Raw genomic sequence first — 17,840 nt, 5'->3', positions numbered from 1 at the left:
GAGATTTGTAACTTTACACCTTTATATACCACCTACGCCTGAATATATATTTGTATTATATATTATTATGCAGAATGTCAGACGTTTAATATTACATAAATATATTATAATTTGTAGATACGTTCTTCCAAAATAATAATATATGAACGACTATAATAAAATACTATTAGGTTTGTGTTTGCATATTATATAAACGTTGAATTATGATGCGAACAGACAATACATGCGAGCGAGCGACACACTCGTTAATAATAATATAAAGTATAGTAACATCAGTAACATTTTGTGAATCAGGTGCTTACCTATTGCCACAAAACGATATGCTGGTCTTATAGCATTGTAATCGGTTTGGGATTTAGATGCCAATAACCATGTTATTAACTAGCGTTGACAGCTGCACCGAGAAGAAACCAACAGTGACAATAAATTAGTCTGTAAAAAAGGAAAATTAGCATGCTACTCGATATTTTTTTTATGGCGTGAAAATTGAGAGGAATCATAGATATGTTTTTGGGAATAAAAAAAAAAATCGGTTACAGTGGTTACGCAAAATTGGTTACGCGGAAAAAAAATCTCGTCCAAAAACATATCTTTGTTAAAATAACTCGCGTCTGTGTAATAATGTGTATAACATAATAATTTTATGTAGGTATATATTGGTATAATGTTATCGTTATAGCAACTCGTCAATAATATCAACGTGTACATAAATACAATAATAATGTCCAGAAAGTATAAAAGTACGTACGTATAGCGTACCTATTATATTATTATTTAACGACGTCCGATCATTATTGGCAGTTGGACGATGGTGAACGATTCGACCAAAGCGAAGTTGGTGCCGGATTTCCGGGACGCTTCACGTCCTAGTCTTTTTCGACAATTGGGCGGAAACCTATTAGTACCAATAGGTCAGTCCCTAAGTCATGATACATTATTACAGAGAAAACGTCACACGTGTGTATAATTTTAGTTTACAACTGTAAACTCGATGTGTGCGAAACGACAACATTCGGTGGCACATCACATCATATAATGGACCGATAATAGGTGCCTAAAACACAAAACACGACTGTAATTTATTATTAATATTATCGCCGTTGTAGTTTTCTTTTTTTCGACCTGTGATTCAATTTTTTGAAACGATAGATTTTCGTGGCTTTTACAAGTATTTCAATTCGTCGTGTCAAAAATTAACGAATATTTTGGTTTTTCTATTATGAATAGGTATTTAGATAAATTTATTTCGTAATATTATGATATGAAACAAAAAAAGTTCCTTCTGCGCATTCTGTGCGGTACAACTGCAGCAGACGAAAACCTAAATTATTGCTTTCATTTTTCGAGCCACTGATTTTGCAGGTATCGTGATGACTGTGGGCTGTTACGCCGTCGGACTTACCACTATGGTGACCAGCCGGCCTATGCTTGGGCAAAAGATGATGTATGCCCGCGTCGCCTTCCAGGGGATTACGGTGGCGGCAATGTTTTGCGATCTACAGTTACTCTCTCCACCTCCCACTAATTAATAATAATCATTGCTCTTATTTCGAAGTGTTACGATATAATACACAATAATGATATGCATAAATTATATATTTGTCATTATACGTTACAACATACTATTAGGCATATTATAAGCGTTATTAATAATTATTATAGTAAACCACTTTTTTTTTTTTTTTTTTATTATTGAACTTAAACACGGCGACTATGGCCATTAGCTGTTGTAGGGGTAAGGTTGGTACGGTAGGTTGATTTTACGATTGTTTTAACGGTTGTTACGGTAGGTAGCAAACACGTGTATGTGTGGCAAGGTTTTTAACTACTATGAACCCGGGTGGTCACCCATCCGGGAGCTAGTAGCTGTGGACGTTACTTACTCCCAGTCGCATTCCGCGACTGGTAGCAGCCAACGCGCCACGCCAAGCCACCCACATATTTTATGTTTATAAGATAGAACACAACACTGTTATAACTTATAACCGCCGCATTTTTAGTCTTTTTCTGGGTATGTTTGATGACACTCAAATATACCCAGAAAAAGACTAAAAATGCGGCAGTGTCGGGACTTATTAATATTACCCTTTTCCCCCCTTTATTTAACGACAGCAGAGGAGGCTCTGTGTGTACAGAACTACTCATCTAGGACTTACTAACCCGGATAATGCCCAAATTGTATTTATAATATTATTGTAAACGTATATAGATGCATGTAAATAACTGAGTGGAAGGTTTTTTTAAATCCGTTTTTTGTTCAAGCCATAATATCGTTCATTTTTTTTACCTATTGTTCTATATTGTAACAGATTGTTGATTATATTATGAAAAATAATAATAATAAAAAAAAAAATATTGTAATAGATAAGTATACATCGTATACAGTATTATCACCTATTCTTTATATTATATATGTCTCTTCGCTAAGTCATTTAAATATTCACGGTAAACTATTTTCTTATGCAGACGATACAGCCATCCTTATATCTGGGGACAATTGGGACGAAGTTCGTCTAAAAGCAGAAACGGACCTCCACTTGATACATGCATGGTTTCTTAAACATAATTTAAGAATAAATTACACTAAATCAAACTACATTAATTTCACTCTAAACAAAAAAACCCAACCCAATTCAAATACAATTAAAATCCATGATACAGATTGTAAATCTAATAACTGTTCGTGTAATGTTATAACTTATAAATAAAACGGAAACTATTAAATATTTAGGTATTATTTTTGACCAACGCCTAAAATGGGATACACACATAAATAGCACAATAATGAAACTACGGAAAATGCACTACCTATTCATTAACGCAAGAAAATACCTAAATAACCAGACTCTACGTTTAATATACTTTGCTATGACACAATCTATTATACAATACGGAATAACCGCCTGGGGTGGATTAGGTATTATAGGAAGCAATAAAATATTCAGAGGTCAAAAAAGCATAATTAAAATAATTTTGAGTAAACGAAAAACATATCCCACCAAAGATCTATTTACTGAATTTAAAGTTCTTACGACGCAACAATTATTTTACAGAAATGCCTTATATTACACATACAAATTTAATTTAATAGAGTTCAAACCTAGACACTATAATACACGACAAAAAAACAACTTAGAAATACTTACTGTTCGTATATTGAAATCTAGCCGATGTTTTTCGCAAGTGGGTTTGAAATTATTAAACAATATTCCGCTGCAAATTATTAACAGTACGTCCTATAAAATATATAAACAATCTATTAAATTATGGTTGTTAAATAATACTAGTGACCTACACCCTATATATATACCAGTGTACCTATATAATGTAGTCTATTTATTTACTTATTTATAATTTCTATTTTTGATGTACTTTTTTTTTTATATATTATATTATATCATTTATATCTACTTATTTTCTGCAGTTTATGCTTTAATTACTATAGTTGTACAGGTATGTCTATTTATATATTTATGTTTTTAAATTATAGTCGGATATGACGCAATTTCTTACGAAATACCTAAAATATTATAAAAATTGTAAATGTATACCAACCTAGCTCTTAGTACTCCATCATCACCGATAAGAGGTTATCCTCAGTGGTGAGATGGGCCATCTAACCATATTATATATATAACCATTAATTACTTATCGAAATTGTATCTTTCTCTTGGCCAATAAATATTATTATTATTATGATTATTATTATTATATCTAATAAGAATAAACAAAAATAATAATAGAATAATATTACCATACAGTTTAAGAATAACACCTTATTAATCATGCTGGTATAGTTAAATAGCTATTAGCTCTATACAAGAGTCCCCATAAGTTTGTCTACCTTTATTGAAAAAAAAAAAATGTCTACCGGTAAGTCAAATTAAATTTTTTTTGTGTTTAAAAATCAAATTTTTACAACATTGTACCTATATTCTTTCGATTTCTCATGTAGCGATTTTATCATTTTGTTGTAATTAATTAACGAATGACTGTAGATATTTGAAATTTACACCATATGTTTATTTTATCAAATTCCTAAACTTGATAAAATTTTCAAAATATTTTTTCATCTTGAACTGTTTACGGACATTTTTCTATAAGTTTCAATACAATTTTGGGTGCTGCTCAGATATGCAGTCTACACACATGTATGTAGACCGCATATCTGAGCAGCAATAAAAAAAAAACATTAAAAGATAAAATTGACCCAAATATAATTTGATTTAATATAATGTGTACCTACGATATAGTTTTGTATTTATTTGTAACTATTCCGCCTATATTTATACTAAAATCTAAAATCACTGATATATCATCATTCATCATTCATCACATTGTGGTAGTGTATTTAATAAGTTTGTTAGTAACCGAACAGACATCGATTAGTAACCTAACCGTGTATTAGTGCATATCAACATGCAATTAAAAGAGTTCTATTCGACCATCGCCTGTAGTGAAGAAAATGCCACTGCATTTTTAAGGGATCATGGCCTATTAGACACTGCCAACAAAACGATACCATGCCAAAAGTGCAAAAAAAATTGAAGGAGGGTATTGGTGCCCGCAGGCAAATGCATTTTAGAAAACAAAAATAAAATTTGGAAAAAATTTACCGTTGGAATACACATTACAAATTTCACACTCAAATGCCCAGAATATTAAACAGAAAAAACTATTTAAAATATTTATTTCATCAAACAAGAATTATTTAAGAGGTACCAGATTGTCAATGTTTAAAATATTTGGCTAGAGGTAAAATCCTAAAAAAAAATTGAAGGAGGGTATTGGCGCCCACAGGCAAATGCATTTTAGGAAACCAAAAAAAATTTTGAAAAAATTTAATTGTAGGAATACACATTACAAAGTACAAACTAAAATGCCCAGAATCTTAAACAGCAAAAACTATTCAAAATATTTAGTTCTTTATAGAATGATTAATCATAGGGCACCAAGTTATCAATTTTCAAGTCAATACAAAATATTCAACTAGTTACATTACTAAAAAAAAAAATTGTAGTAGGGTGTTGGCGCCTACAGGCAAATGCATTTAAGAAAACAAAAAAAAAATTTGGAAAAATTTTTCAGAAGAAAAATACATTTCAAAGTTCAAACTAAAATGCCCAGAATATTAAACAGAAAAAACTATTTAAAATATTTATTTCATTAAACAAGGATTATTCAAGAGGTACCAGATTGTCAATGTTTAAAATATTTGGCTAGAGGTTAAATCCTAAAAAAAAATTGAAGGAGGGTATTGGCGCCCGCAGGCAAATGCATTTTAGGAAACCAAAAAAAAATTTTGAAAATATTTAACTGTAGGAATACACATTACTAAGTACAAACTAAAATGCCCAGTTTCTTAAACAAAAAAAACTATTTAAAATATTTAGTTCATTAAAGAGTAATTATGTAAGGGTACCAGATTGTCAATATTTAAAACATTTGGCTAGTGGTTAAATCCTAAAAAAAAAACTGAAGGAGGGTGTTGGCGCCCGCAGGCAAATGCATTTTAGGAAACCAAAAAAAAATTTTGAAAAAATTTAACTATAGAAATACATAATAATAAGTACAAACTAAAATGCCCAGTTTCTTAAACAAAAAAAACTATTTAAAATATTTAGTTCATTAAAGAGTGATTCTGTAAGGGTACCAGATTGTCAATATTTAAAACATTTGGCTAGTAGTTAAATCCTAAAAAAAAAATTGAAGGAGGGTGTTGGCGCCCGCAGGCAAATGCATTTTAGGAAACCAAAAAAAAATTTTGAAAAAATTTAACTATAGGAATACATAATAATAAGTACAAACTAAAATGCCCAGATTCTTAAACAAAAAAAACTATTTAAAACATTCAGTTCATTAAAGATAAGGATTATTCAAAGGTACCAGATTGTCAATTTTTAAAAAATTTGGCTAGAGGTTAAATCATAAAAAAAAAATTGAAGGAGGGTTTTGGCGCCCGCAGGCAAATGCATTTTAGAAAACCAAAAAAAAATTTTGAAAATATTTAACTGTAGGAATACACATTACTAAGTACAAACTAAAATGCCCAGTTTCTTAAACAAAAAAAACTATTTAAAATATTTAGTTCATTAAAGAGTAATTATGTAAGGGTACCAGATTGTCAATATTTAAAACATTTGGCTAGTGGTTAAATCCTAAAAAAAAAACTGAAGGAGGGTGTTGGCGCCCGCAGGCAAATGCATTTTAGGAAACCAAAAAAAAATTTTGAAAAAATTTAACTATAGAAATACATAATAATAAGTACAAACTAAAATGCCCAGTTTCTTAAACAAAAAAAACTATTTAAAATATTTAGTTCATTAAAGAGTGATTCTGTAAGGGTACCAGATTGTCAATATTTAAAACATTTGGCTAGTAGTTAAATCCTAAAAAAAAAATTGAAGGAGGGTGTTGGCGCCCGCAGGCAAATGCATTTTAGGAAACCAAAAAAAAATTTTGAAAAAATTTAACTATAGGAATACATAATAATAAGTACAAACTAAAATGCCCAGATTCTTAAACAAAAAAAACTATTTAAAACATTCAGTTCATTAAAGATAAGGATTATTCAAAGGTACCAGATTGTCAATTTTTAAAAAATTTGGCTAGAGGTTAAATCATAAAAAAAAAATTGAAGGAGGGTTTTGGCGCCCGCAGGCAAATGCATTTTAGAAAACCAAAAAAAAATTTTGAAAATATTTAACTGTAGGAATACACATTACTAAGTACAAACTAAAATGCCCAGTTTCTTAAACAAAAAAAACTATTTAAAATATTTAGTTCATTAAAGAGTAATTATGTAAGGGTACCAGATTGTCAATATTTAAAACATTTGGCTAGTGGTTAAATCCTAAAAAAAAAACTGAAGGAGGGTGTTGGCGCCCGCAGGCAAATGCATTTTAGGAAACCAAAAAAAAATTTTGAAAAAATTTAACTATAGAAATACATAATAATAAGTACAAACTAAAATGCCCAGTTTCTTAAACAAAAAAAACTATTTAAAATATTTAGTTCATTAAAGAGTGATTCTGTAAGGGTACCAGATTGTCAATATTTAAAACATTTGGCTAGTAGTTAAATCCTAAAAAAAAAATTGAAGGAGGGTGTTGGCGCCCGCAGGCAAATGCATTTTAGGAAACCAAAAAAAAATTTTGAAAAAATTTAACTATAGGAATACATAATAATAAGTACAAACTAAAATGCCCAGATTCTTAAACAAAAAAAACTATTTAAAACATTCAGTTCATTAAAGATAAGGATTATTCAAAGGTACCAGATTGTCAATTTTTAAAAAATTTGGCTAGAGGTTAAATCATAAAAAAAAAATTGAAGGAGGGTTTTGGCGCCCGCAGGCAAATGCATTTTAGAAAACCAAAAAAAAATTTTGAAAATATTTAACTGTAGGAATACACATTACTAAGTACAAACTAAAATGCCCAGTTTCTTAAACAAAAAAAACTATTTAAAATATTTAGTTCATTAAAGAGTAATTATGTAAGGGTACCAGATTGTCAATATTTAAAACATTTGGCTAGTGGTTAAATCCTAAAAAAAAAACTGAAGGAGGGTGTTGGCGCCCGCAGGCAAATGCATTTTAGGAAACCAAAAAAAAATTTTGAAAAAATTTAACTATAGAAATACATAATAATAAGTACAAACTAAAATGCCCAGTTTCTTAAACAAAAAAAACTATTTAAAATATTTAGTTCATTAAAGAGTGATTCTGTAAGGGTACCAGATTGTCAATATTTAAAACATTTGGCTAGTAGTTAAATCCTAAAAAAAAAATTGAAGGAGGGTGTTGGCGCCCGCAGGCAAATGCATTTTAGGAAACCAAAAAAAAATTTTGAAAAAATTTAACTATAGGAATACATAATAATAAGTACAAACTAAAATGCCCAGATTCTTAAACAAAAAAAACTATTTAAAACATTCAGTTCATTAAAGATAAGGATTATTCAAAGGTACCAGATTGTCAATTTTTAAAAAATTTGGCTAGAGGTTAAATCATAAAAAAAAAATTGAAGGAGGGTTTTGGCGCCCGCAGGCAAATGCATTTTAGAAAACCAAAAAAAAATTTTGAAAATATTTAACTGTAGGAATACACATTACTAAGTACAAACTAAAATGCCCAGTTTCTTAAACAAAAAAAACTATTTAAAATATTTAGTTCATTAAAGAGTAATTATGTAAGGGTACCAGATTGTCAATATTTAAAACATTTGGCTAGTGGTTAAATCCTAAAAAAAAAACTGAAGGAGGGTGTTGGCGCCCGCAGGCAAATGCATTTTAGGAAACCAAAAAAAAATTTTGAAAAAATTTAACTATAGAAATACATAATAATAAGTACAAACTAAAATGCCCAGTTTCTTAAACAAAAAAAACTATTTAAAATATTTAGTTCATTAAAGAGTGATTCTGTAAGGGTACCAGATTGTCAATATTTAAAACATTTGGCTAGTAGTTAAATCCTAAAAAAAAAATTGAAGGAGGGTGTTGGCGCCCGCAGGCAAATGCATTTTAGGAAACCAAAAAAAAATTTTGAAAAAATTTAACTATAGGATTACATAATAATAAGTACAAACTAAAATGCCCAGATTCTTAAACAAAAAAAACTATTTAAAACATTCAGTTCATTAAAGATAAGGATTATTCAAGAGTTACCAGATTGTCAATTTTTAAAACATTTGGCTAGTGGTTAAATCCTAAAAAAAAAATTGAATGAGGGTGTTGGCGCCCGCAGGCAATTGCATTTTAGGAAACCAAAAAAAAATTTTGAATAAATTTAACTGTATGATTATACATTACAAACTTCAAACTAAAATGCCAAGAAACTTAAACAGATTCAAATTTATGAAATAAAATTGCAAGGGGATCGTGGGCTACCGCAGGCAAACGCATTTGAAGAAGCAGATAACAAATTTTCAAAAAATCATATGGCACCAGGTTGTTAATGTTTTAAAAAAAGATATATATAAAAGAATCAAAAAAAGTTAAATATATAAAAAAATTAATTGAATGGGGAACGTGAGAGAACCTAGCCAGTCTCTTTTCAAATTATATATTATGTACACAGGTACTCAGCGTACTCCCAGGTATAGCCGGTTAATCTTGAAAAATTTTTATACGAAAAAATCTACTAGAGTTCAATGAAGTGAAAAAAAAATTGTTTGAGAAATCTGGGTGAAATAACACTCAACAAAAGAATATGCTGGAAGCTAAATACTGCAATACATATTAACTACAATCCAAAAACTAGGTGTTGTTTACATTATAATAATGCGAACAGTTATTATGATCAGAGGTGTATCACGGTAATATATGTATTAGAAAATGTATAAAAATGAATGTAAATTATAAAGGATGCAAAGAAATTAAATGATAAAAGGTCCTGCACGGACTCTACTATGTGATTGTAATTTATAAAGGACATAAAATGTTTAATTTAAAATAATATTGTGTTTGGTGGGTCTACAGTCAATATTAAATTACAAACTATAAAGTCTAAATGCAAATAAAAACATAGTCAGATATCTGTTTTAGTCTTTGTAAATATGTGCGGAAAAAAATTAGATTTAGTACAATGTAAAAAAATGTGGAAAGGAAACGCTGAGAATTCTTTGACAATAGGATATTAAAAAACAAAACCATATATTAAATTAAAACTATTGATTTTATACATTTTCTATTTACAAAAACTCATAAGTATTGAAAACCTTATAAAACCCTAATGAAATAATATTTTGTTATATTTTAAAATACATTTTATAATTTGTTGTGGTAAAAAAATCATTATTTAATGTTGGCTGTATTTAAGTTTTTAATAACTATACTGGTACAACTCTTGCTGACAGTCATTAAGACCGTGTTAAAAACTATGATAATTAGTTAACATCTCTTTTCCTGCCCTATCCTAACCTAACCTAACCAAATTAATAATATTTAAATATTTTCTTTCATTGTTATGTTTACAATATCGAATACCTTGATAGTTAGTAGGAAAAGATCATCGCAAAGCTCACGACCAGTGATGATAGTCATCTATCATCACCATAGCTTCAACTAACCATAGGTTTACCTAACTAACTTTCTTACGACTTATTAGGACACTTTGAATAAAAATATCCTGATTTGCAGGTTGCTGAACTTAAGTGTTTGATTATCAAGTCGATCCTTTGACTGTTGACACCTTAATCCATGCTATGGATGAAGCCCATAGATAATAAATATATGGATAGTCCACGCCTATGTTAAATACATTTGAGGCCGCGTTCCCGCGGAAGGCAATTGAGGCTCCTTTATATTGATAGTCGATACTCGATATAGGTATACTTTATTTGGCCTCAATTGTTCCCCGCAAAGACCGCTGATATAAGACCATTATGTTATATCTTTATTATCTATGATGGAGCCATACCCAGCTCACTCGTGTAAACAATTTGAAGCATATAAAAGCGATTTATCAGCATCTAGCCTCTCACAACACACACTTGGAGACAACACATGCACATGAAAGGTTTTTTTTTAAAACAACATTTTTAATGATTTTTTTAAAAATACCAGGATAATGTCGAGCATGGGAGCAACTTTATAACGTATTCAACTAATTTTATTTTGGACTTATTGAAACATGCTATGGAGGATGGTCCTTTTGGTCGTCCAGTGTCCACAAATGCATAATATGAAATCCCAGACCTGTCCCCCATACTCTGATATTAAAAGCCCAGCCCACCTTCATATTATTCTCTATGCAAAAAGTAAATTTAAGACAAATTTGTAAATCAATGCACAGTCTCTCTATTGTACTAATATTTGTGATTTCATTAATTTTCAGTATTTTGTATTATTAGATTGGGAAAACATAAGACAATATAATTTACACAAGACTGTAGCTAACACTATCATACTTTGATAAAAGTATATGATATAAGTACCTTCTATATTTGAATTAATCGTTTTTTTTTCGGGTACTTTATTGGTGGACGGCACTTTAACTACCATACTTACTAACGACTTACTGAGGCAACCTTGAGGCATTTCCTTATAGGAAATTAATTAAATCCTCAAACATAACTCTTAATTCAAGAGTTTGTAACTAATACAATCATAATATAATATGAGTATAGTACATTTCGTAAAATTATTTTATAATATTTACTGTTAGTGAAATATTAAGTTTGTATTTTTAATATAATATATATTATGATATTGATGGACGACGCTTGAACCATGGCCCCTCGATATAGTAATGTGGCGACCCGGCACATCTCTTTTAGATGAATGATTAAATCCTTAATCAAGTCTTCCAATTTACTAAACATTTATATTTTGTAGATAATTTGAAGAAAAATTTAAAATTGAAGAGAGACTGTGTGAATTAACAAAATTTTTGGTATGAAATGTTTATTTGAACACCTGTTATAATTTATTATATTGAACTTAAGTTAATTTTTTATAATGTACTATAGTAAGCATTTGAACATTTATTACAATATATGTATATTATACATAGATTTCAAGTATGATTTTTTTTAGTTTTTTTTTTGAATGTTACCTACCTACTACAATACAAGCCACTTTATTTTTATATTTTGAAGCAATATATGTTTTGGATTATTTAGATCTATATAAACTAAATTTCAGACCCATAGTTTAGTATTTAAAGTTTGTATGATCAAAGTCGTGGAACCAAATTTTACCAGACTCTACTAGAATGTTGTAGTTAAATTAAACTATAATAAGTATGTGGAATAACAGTACCTGACCTTCTATTAGTACGTATTTTTTTTGGGAGATCCCTATTATTACAACACCGTTACCAATATGCGTTTTTTTTTTTTGGTTAGTTAATATAATTGCATGTTTTCATGATTTCTATGTATTTATGCTTATTTTCTTAAAATGTTTTTATATTTTCGGTTCATCCGTTACCTACCTACATGCCTACCTACCAAGTGTGTAAATAAAGAATTTTTTTTGTAAACCAATTTGAATTATAATTTATTAATTTAAAAAAATTTTAATAATAACGTTTTTATTCAGTATTTTTTTGAATTTTAAGTGCATATTTTTGAATATTTCAGTGCACACATTTGCCTGTTTTTAGTGCATACATGCAGGCAAATATTTAACACTTTTTCATTGCATTAAATTCACAGCCCTGCTAATTACTTTTACTTCCAATCATAATACCTACCATAATTAATGTTAAATGTCAAATTGTCAACAATCAACTGCTTCTTCAACTCGATAACACTAAGAGGATGTCAGATTTTTAGCGCACCATTTATTTCTCTCTCTGACCCAATCATTTTAGTGTTTTCTAAATCGTACATTTGGTATGCTACGCGTGGGTCAAAGATGGAAAACAAATAGTGCGCTGACATCCCAACCGGCAACAAGTTTACACGAGTGAGCTGGGTATGGCTCCATCATAGATAATAAAGATTTAATTGTATTTAACATAGGCGTGGACTATCCATATATTTATTATTAGGGCTCGGATTTATATGTAAATACATATTTTCTCTGCGACATGATAAACTAATTTCGGCAAGTGATAAATTTGTTTCACAAGATTTTTGATAAAACGAGCTATATTTGATTTTACATATGTTTACATATTTTGTCATAAATACATGTTATTACATATTTCACAACTATTCAATTTGTTCTCACATATTTAGACAATTATACTGTTTTAATGTCTTTTCTTCAGAGTTCAGAATTATTGAAAGGTTATCATGACTATATTATATATTATATCGACGAACTTTTGAATTCGAAAATTTTAAAGTGCATGTTATTATTATAACTGTAATCAAGATAATTAGATAACTAAATAAATAAATAATTGTTATTACATTTTATTTTATTATTAATTATTATAAACATTTTACTACAAAATCGGCGATCTTTTGAATTCGAAAATTTGAAAACGAATGTTATTAATTGTAATCAAAATATTAAGGTAAATATAAATTTTTTATTTCATTCTATTATACCTATAATTAATTATTATTATAATTTTTTTTTTTTTTTTATAATACATATAAATCCGAGCCCTATTTATTATCTATGGGCTTCATCCATAGCATGGATTAAGGTGTCAACAATCAAAGGATCAACTTGATAATCAAACACTTAAGTTAAGCAACCTGCAAATCAGGATATTTTTATTCAAAGCGTCCTAATGAGTCATAAGAAGGTTAGTTAGGTAAACCTATGGTTAGTTGAAGCCAAAGAGTCAATAGGGCCTTTGCAATTCAAGATATTTTCCTACGTATTCGGCATTGTTAACATAACTATTCTACCTTTACACTTTTTCTTCCCCCGTCTCTCACAGCTATATACAGGTTCAGCCACTCTCATTCCACACCTCCATATGATCGTTATTCTGTCTATCCATCTCTTCTTCAGTCTTCTCGTCCGTCATTTCTCCCCTAAATTAACTTCTATAGCCAATCTCACTATCTCTTATCATACAGTGACCGAACCACCTAAACCTATTTTCTCTTGTTTTCACTACAATATGTACACTACCCTACACTACCCTTAATTATTTAATTTCTTATTCTATCCTCTTTTGTACCTTAACACCTTACTTATTATTCTCATATCTGCTACTCTCACTCCACTTACCTACCCTAACCTTACATTTCTTTTTCATCTTTCCCTTTCATACACCAAACATTCTGAAATCCTGTTGACCCATTTCCTTATCTTCGCCATATCACACACTTCCTAATTCCTATTCACTCAGTCTCTAGTTACCTACAAGTCATCGTACTTGATTATCGGTGAAAATATTTAAATATCATTGAGCGAATTCCCTACTCGAAAGAATTGCTAAAAAAAATATCATACCTCACCAATTTTCTAATTTTGAACACGACTTTATTGATAGCCCGAATAGTGTTATACCAGTATAGTTACAATACAAATATTGAAAATGTTCGGGCAATATATCCCCTGATCAATTAACTATAATAAAAAAAAACCTACTGAGAAATAAGAAAATACATACCCCGTGACGGAATCAAAATCTGCTACGAAACTTAGACTTCGAAACACTGAAACGTTCACACATTTCAATCTGCTTATGATATATTATTCCCAGTTTGAAAATGTTCACTGACGAATACCATTTCTGAAATAACACGCATCTTATGCAGTAAAATGTTCTACAATATTCTAATGACCTATGCGTTACAGTCTACAGATATTATATAAACCTACCAATAAATACCTAATATTAATTTTTATTACACAGAGTTTGTATTTTTAAATGTTGTATTCAAGGATTTATTAGTTTTATTTTTATACCTAACAAAAATTACATTTATTCACAAGTCAGTTATCAACTAGAACTCGACTACGAGTAAGACAGCGTTTGGATTGTTCGGACTGGCGTATAATTTATTATTATTATACATTGCGCCTTTGGTAGGTTGTAGTAAACGTATATACCTCTACGTTACTTAGTTAACAGATTTTCCGCAACAATAAATATTTAATTCAAGTCTAAAAAGTAAATGTAAGACCAAAATAATATAAAAACAAACATACGCATAAACATCGACTCTTCCAGTGAAACCTAGCTGTACTGCAGCACACGCTGTCGTCGAAGAAACAGCTATCTTCATCCGTCTACATCTCGCTAATTGAAACTTATCTAGTATACAATACTAGTATCTTTATGATCTGTAATATATTCTGGTGTTCGATAAAAAAAATTGAAATAATATAAAAATACATATTTTTTTGGTTTTGAATATGAAAGCTGTGAGATGATCGATATGAATTTTGTGAGAAATCTAGAGGTACTAGAAAACCGAGACGAATGTGTTGGATGAAATAAATTAAAAAATTGACTAACACAACAATCGCTTAAAAATTAATTTAATTCAAATAATGAGATGAACCTTATTAGATCATTTAAATTTTCCAGAACAAGCCCCCAGTTGTTGGTCGCATACCAATTTTAACCATATTTTAAACACAAGTTTATAGACATTCTATAATGCATTCTCCTGCCGGTGGCCCTAGACACTGTTGGGGAAATTATATTTCTTTAGTAATTAAATTACGATACGAATTATAAGTTACGTAGGTACTTGTCCAATACTCGACTACCAGAATTTAAATTAAAGAATGTGATATACCTAGGTAACCTATCGATCGATTCTAAAACAGAAACTGAACCTAGGTACAAATAATATCACAATATCAAATAGTGAAATGTGAAAATTTGAAGAAAATGTCCTATAGGTATATCCCGTAAAACCCCCAAAATAAAACGTACGTTTGAGGTGTTCTCTTAAAACCCAAATGTTTAATGCCCGTATCCCGTATGCATAGAAAATGTATGTTTCACATTTAACGAAAACTAAAACTATCGTGACGGAACTGAATTACGAAGAACGTATAAAACAAAAATAATCGTCACCAAGTGATAGGTATAATCTGCTATGTACTTACAAATCATATTAAATAACATTAATAATTATGTATTTTCTTATTTTGTTAGGTATGTATAAAAACCTACCTTCCTACTTATAAAAGCATTACTTAATCATTGATTTCAAATTTTAAAAATTATTCTACTACAACAATAAATTAACAGTTGTAGGCAAAGTATTATAATTTAAGGTATTTTTCATAATATCCTAATTTTTGTACACCTATAACAAGTGGATTTTAAAAACTACTCTACGTCTAGCGGGTATATAAGTTTGTCTGACAATAAATATTTACATTAGGTCTACCGCGTCAACAGAGTAGTAGGACAAAACTTACGTAATTATTTATTCTTCCGGCGAAACGCGTTCCCTTTGAGTGTATAATATTGTCTAGTGTCAGAGCTGTGCGTCTCCGCCAAGCAAAACGCAGCACGCATCTTCATATCTCCGATCCAAAAGTTCAGTCTGGAAGTATTGAGATTAATGACATTTATAAAAATAGGCACCTTGCCTAACCAGAATGGAACGAAATATGTGAGTACGTAGAAACTAGTAGAAACTAATCTAGCTGTAGATGAGCAAATGGTCAAATGTAAAGGGAAATTAGGTGTCAAACAATATTTAAAAGGCAAACCCTGCCCTTGGGGTATTAAAATTTTTTTACTCTGCTCTGCTAATGGTATGGTTTACAATATGATTTTATACCAGGGCAGTTCAACTGAAATAAATCATGAAATACAAAAAAAATATGGCCTTGGGGGTTTTATAGTTTTACAATTAGTTGAACACATAGATAAAAATGAACATTATTTATATTTTGAAAATTTTTTTTAGTTCTTACAATCTATTTACATCACTTGATTGTTTGGGAATTAAAGCAGCTGGGACAATTAGACTTAATTGTTTTGCTAATCCTCCAGTTGTGAGCGATAAAGAGCTAAATACATTAGGAAGAGGAGCCTCATATGAAGTTACCTCAACAGATGGAAAAGTTGGTCTGATTAAATGGTTGGATAACAAATCTGTTACTCTCGCTTCTAACTTTGTGACTTCAGGCAGCCCAGATATTATTAAACGATATGATAAAAAAAATAAATCGTATGTTGTAGTATGTCGCCCTGAAATTGTAAAATTGTATAATGATTCGATGGGTGGGGTGGATTTGCATGACCAACTCATTAGCTACTACAGAGTATTTATAAAATCTAGAAAATGGACTTTGCGTATGCTCTTTCATTCCTTTGATATAGCCACTTGTAATTCATGGTTAGAATATAGAAATGATGCTGAAGCAATAAATTTACCAAAAAAAAAAGTAATGGACTTATTAGGCTTTAAGCAAAATTTAGCTTCAACATTAATTTCTATAGAGAGTTCTGTAGTAACACCTTCCAGAAAACGAGGGCGCCCGTCGTCATCTAACAAAATTATAGTTCAACCTAAACCCCGCACAAAAAATCGTTTAATTGATAGATACCTACCCTACTGATGTGATAAGAAAAGATAACATTGGCCATTATGTATACATAGATAACTTGAGAGATGTCACATTCTGTAAATTAGAGGGGTGTAAAAAAAGAACCCATATGGCATGCAAAAAATGCAATGTCCATTTATGTATTACTTAGACAAGGAATTGTTTTTTTGATTATCATAACTAAATATTTAAATCTTATTATAATTATGTATCTAAGTTTATATATATAATTATTAACAAAGTAACAGATGATCTTTTATTTTATATTTATTTACCTAATGTTATTACTACTTAGAAGGATGTTTTTTATTTGTTTTATCGTTTTATGTAACTGCTTACTTTTATATTAATTGTTCTAATTTTTAATTTTTAAAAATTGTTATTTATATTTTGTTTTTACGAATAAAGATTATTCATATGATGTAGTGTGTTATACGTTAAAGCCCAATTGCCATTAAAATGGTAACGTAAGTGATTATATTTAACGCCCAAATGCTATTATAATGACAAGTCACCAAAACTGAAGTTTGGGTAGTCAAAAAATTTCAAAATTCGAAATTTCTCTTAATTTAAGTATATTTTATGTAAAGAACACATGAATTATTATTTTTTATCATCAGATCATAATTCGGGCCTGAAAGGGTTAAAATATAGATAACGGTTTTTTTACTTGGTAACCATTTATTTATTACTTGGTTTATAAACAAATTCTAATTGTTATAAAATAGTAATTATATAAAAATAGTTTTATTGATCCCAATATTTAAAAATAATGTTTCAAATAAAATAATAAAAAAAAATTTAAGAAATATACCTATTAATTAATAATATGTATTACCTAAATAACAAAATAACTAAATAAATTCGTGTTTTTTTTTAAACATTTTCACGTCCCCCCC

General features: G+C 29.5%; 1 protein-coding gene across 1 annotated transcript; it reads left to right on the top strand.

The window, feature by feature from the left end:
* The first annotated feature begins 808 nt into the window (after positions 1-808).
* LOC132951331 (piggyBac transposable element-derived protein 3-like) lies at positions 809-16,953 on the top strand. Its single transcript, XM_061023152.1, has 3 exons — positions 809-911; positions 1,363-1,444; positions 16,299-16,953. The coding sequence occupies exons 1-3, from the start codon at positions 809-811 to the stop codon at positions 16,951-16,953; spliced, it is 840 nt and encodes a 279-aa protein (XP_060879135.1).
* The last annotated feature ends 887 nt before the right edge of the window (positions 16,954-17,840 follow it).

The sequence above is a fragment of the Metopolophium dirhodum genome, chromosome 8, assembly GCF_019925205.1.
Source record: "Metopolophium dirhodum isolate CAU chromosome 8, ASM1992520v1, whole genome shotgun sequence".
NCBI lineage: Eukaryota > Metazoa > Arthropoda > Insecta > Hemiptera > Aphididae > Metopolophium > Metopolophium dirhodum.
The sequence above is the reverse complement of the archived record's forward strand: the minus strand, read 5'-3'. Positions and strand labels throughout refer to the sequence as shown.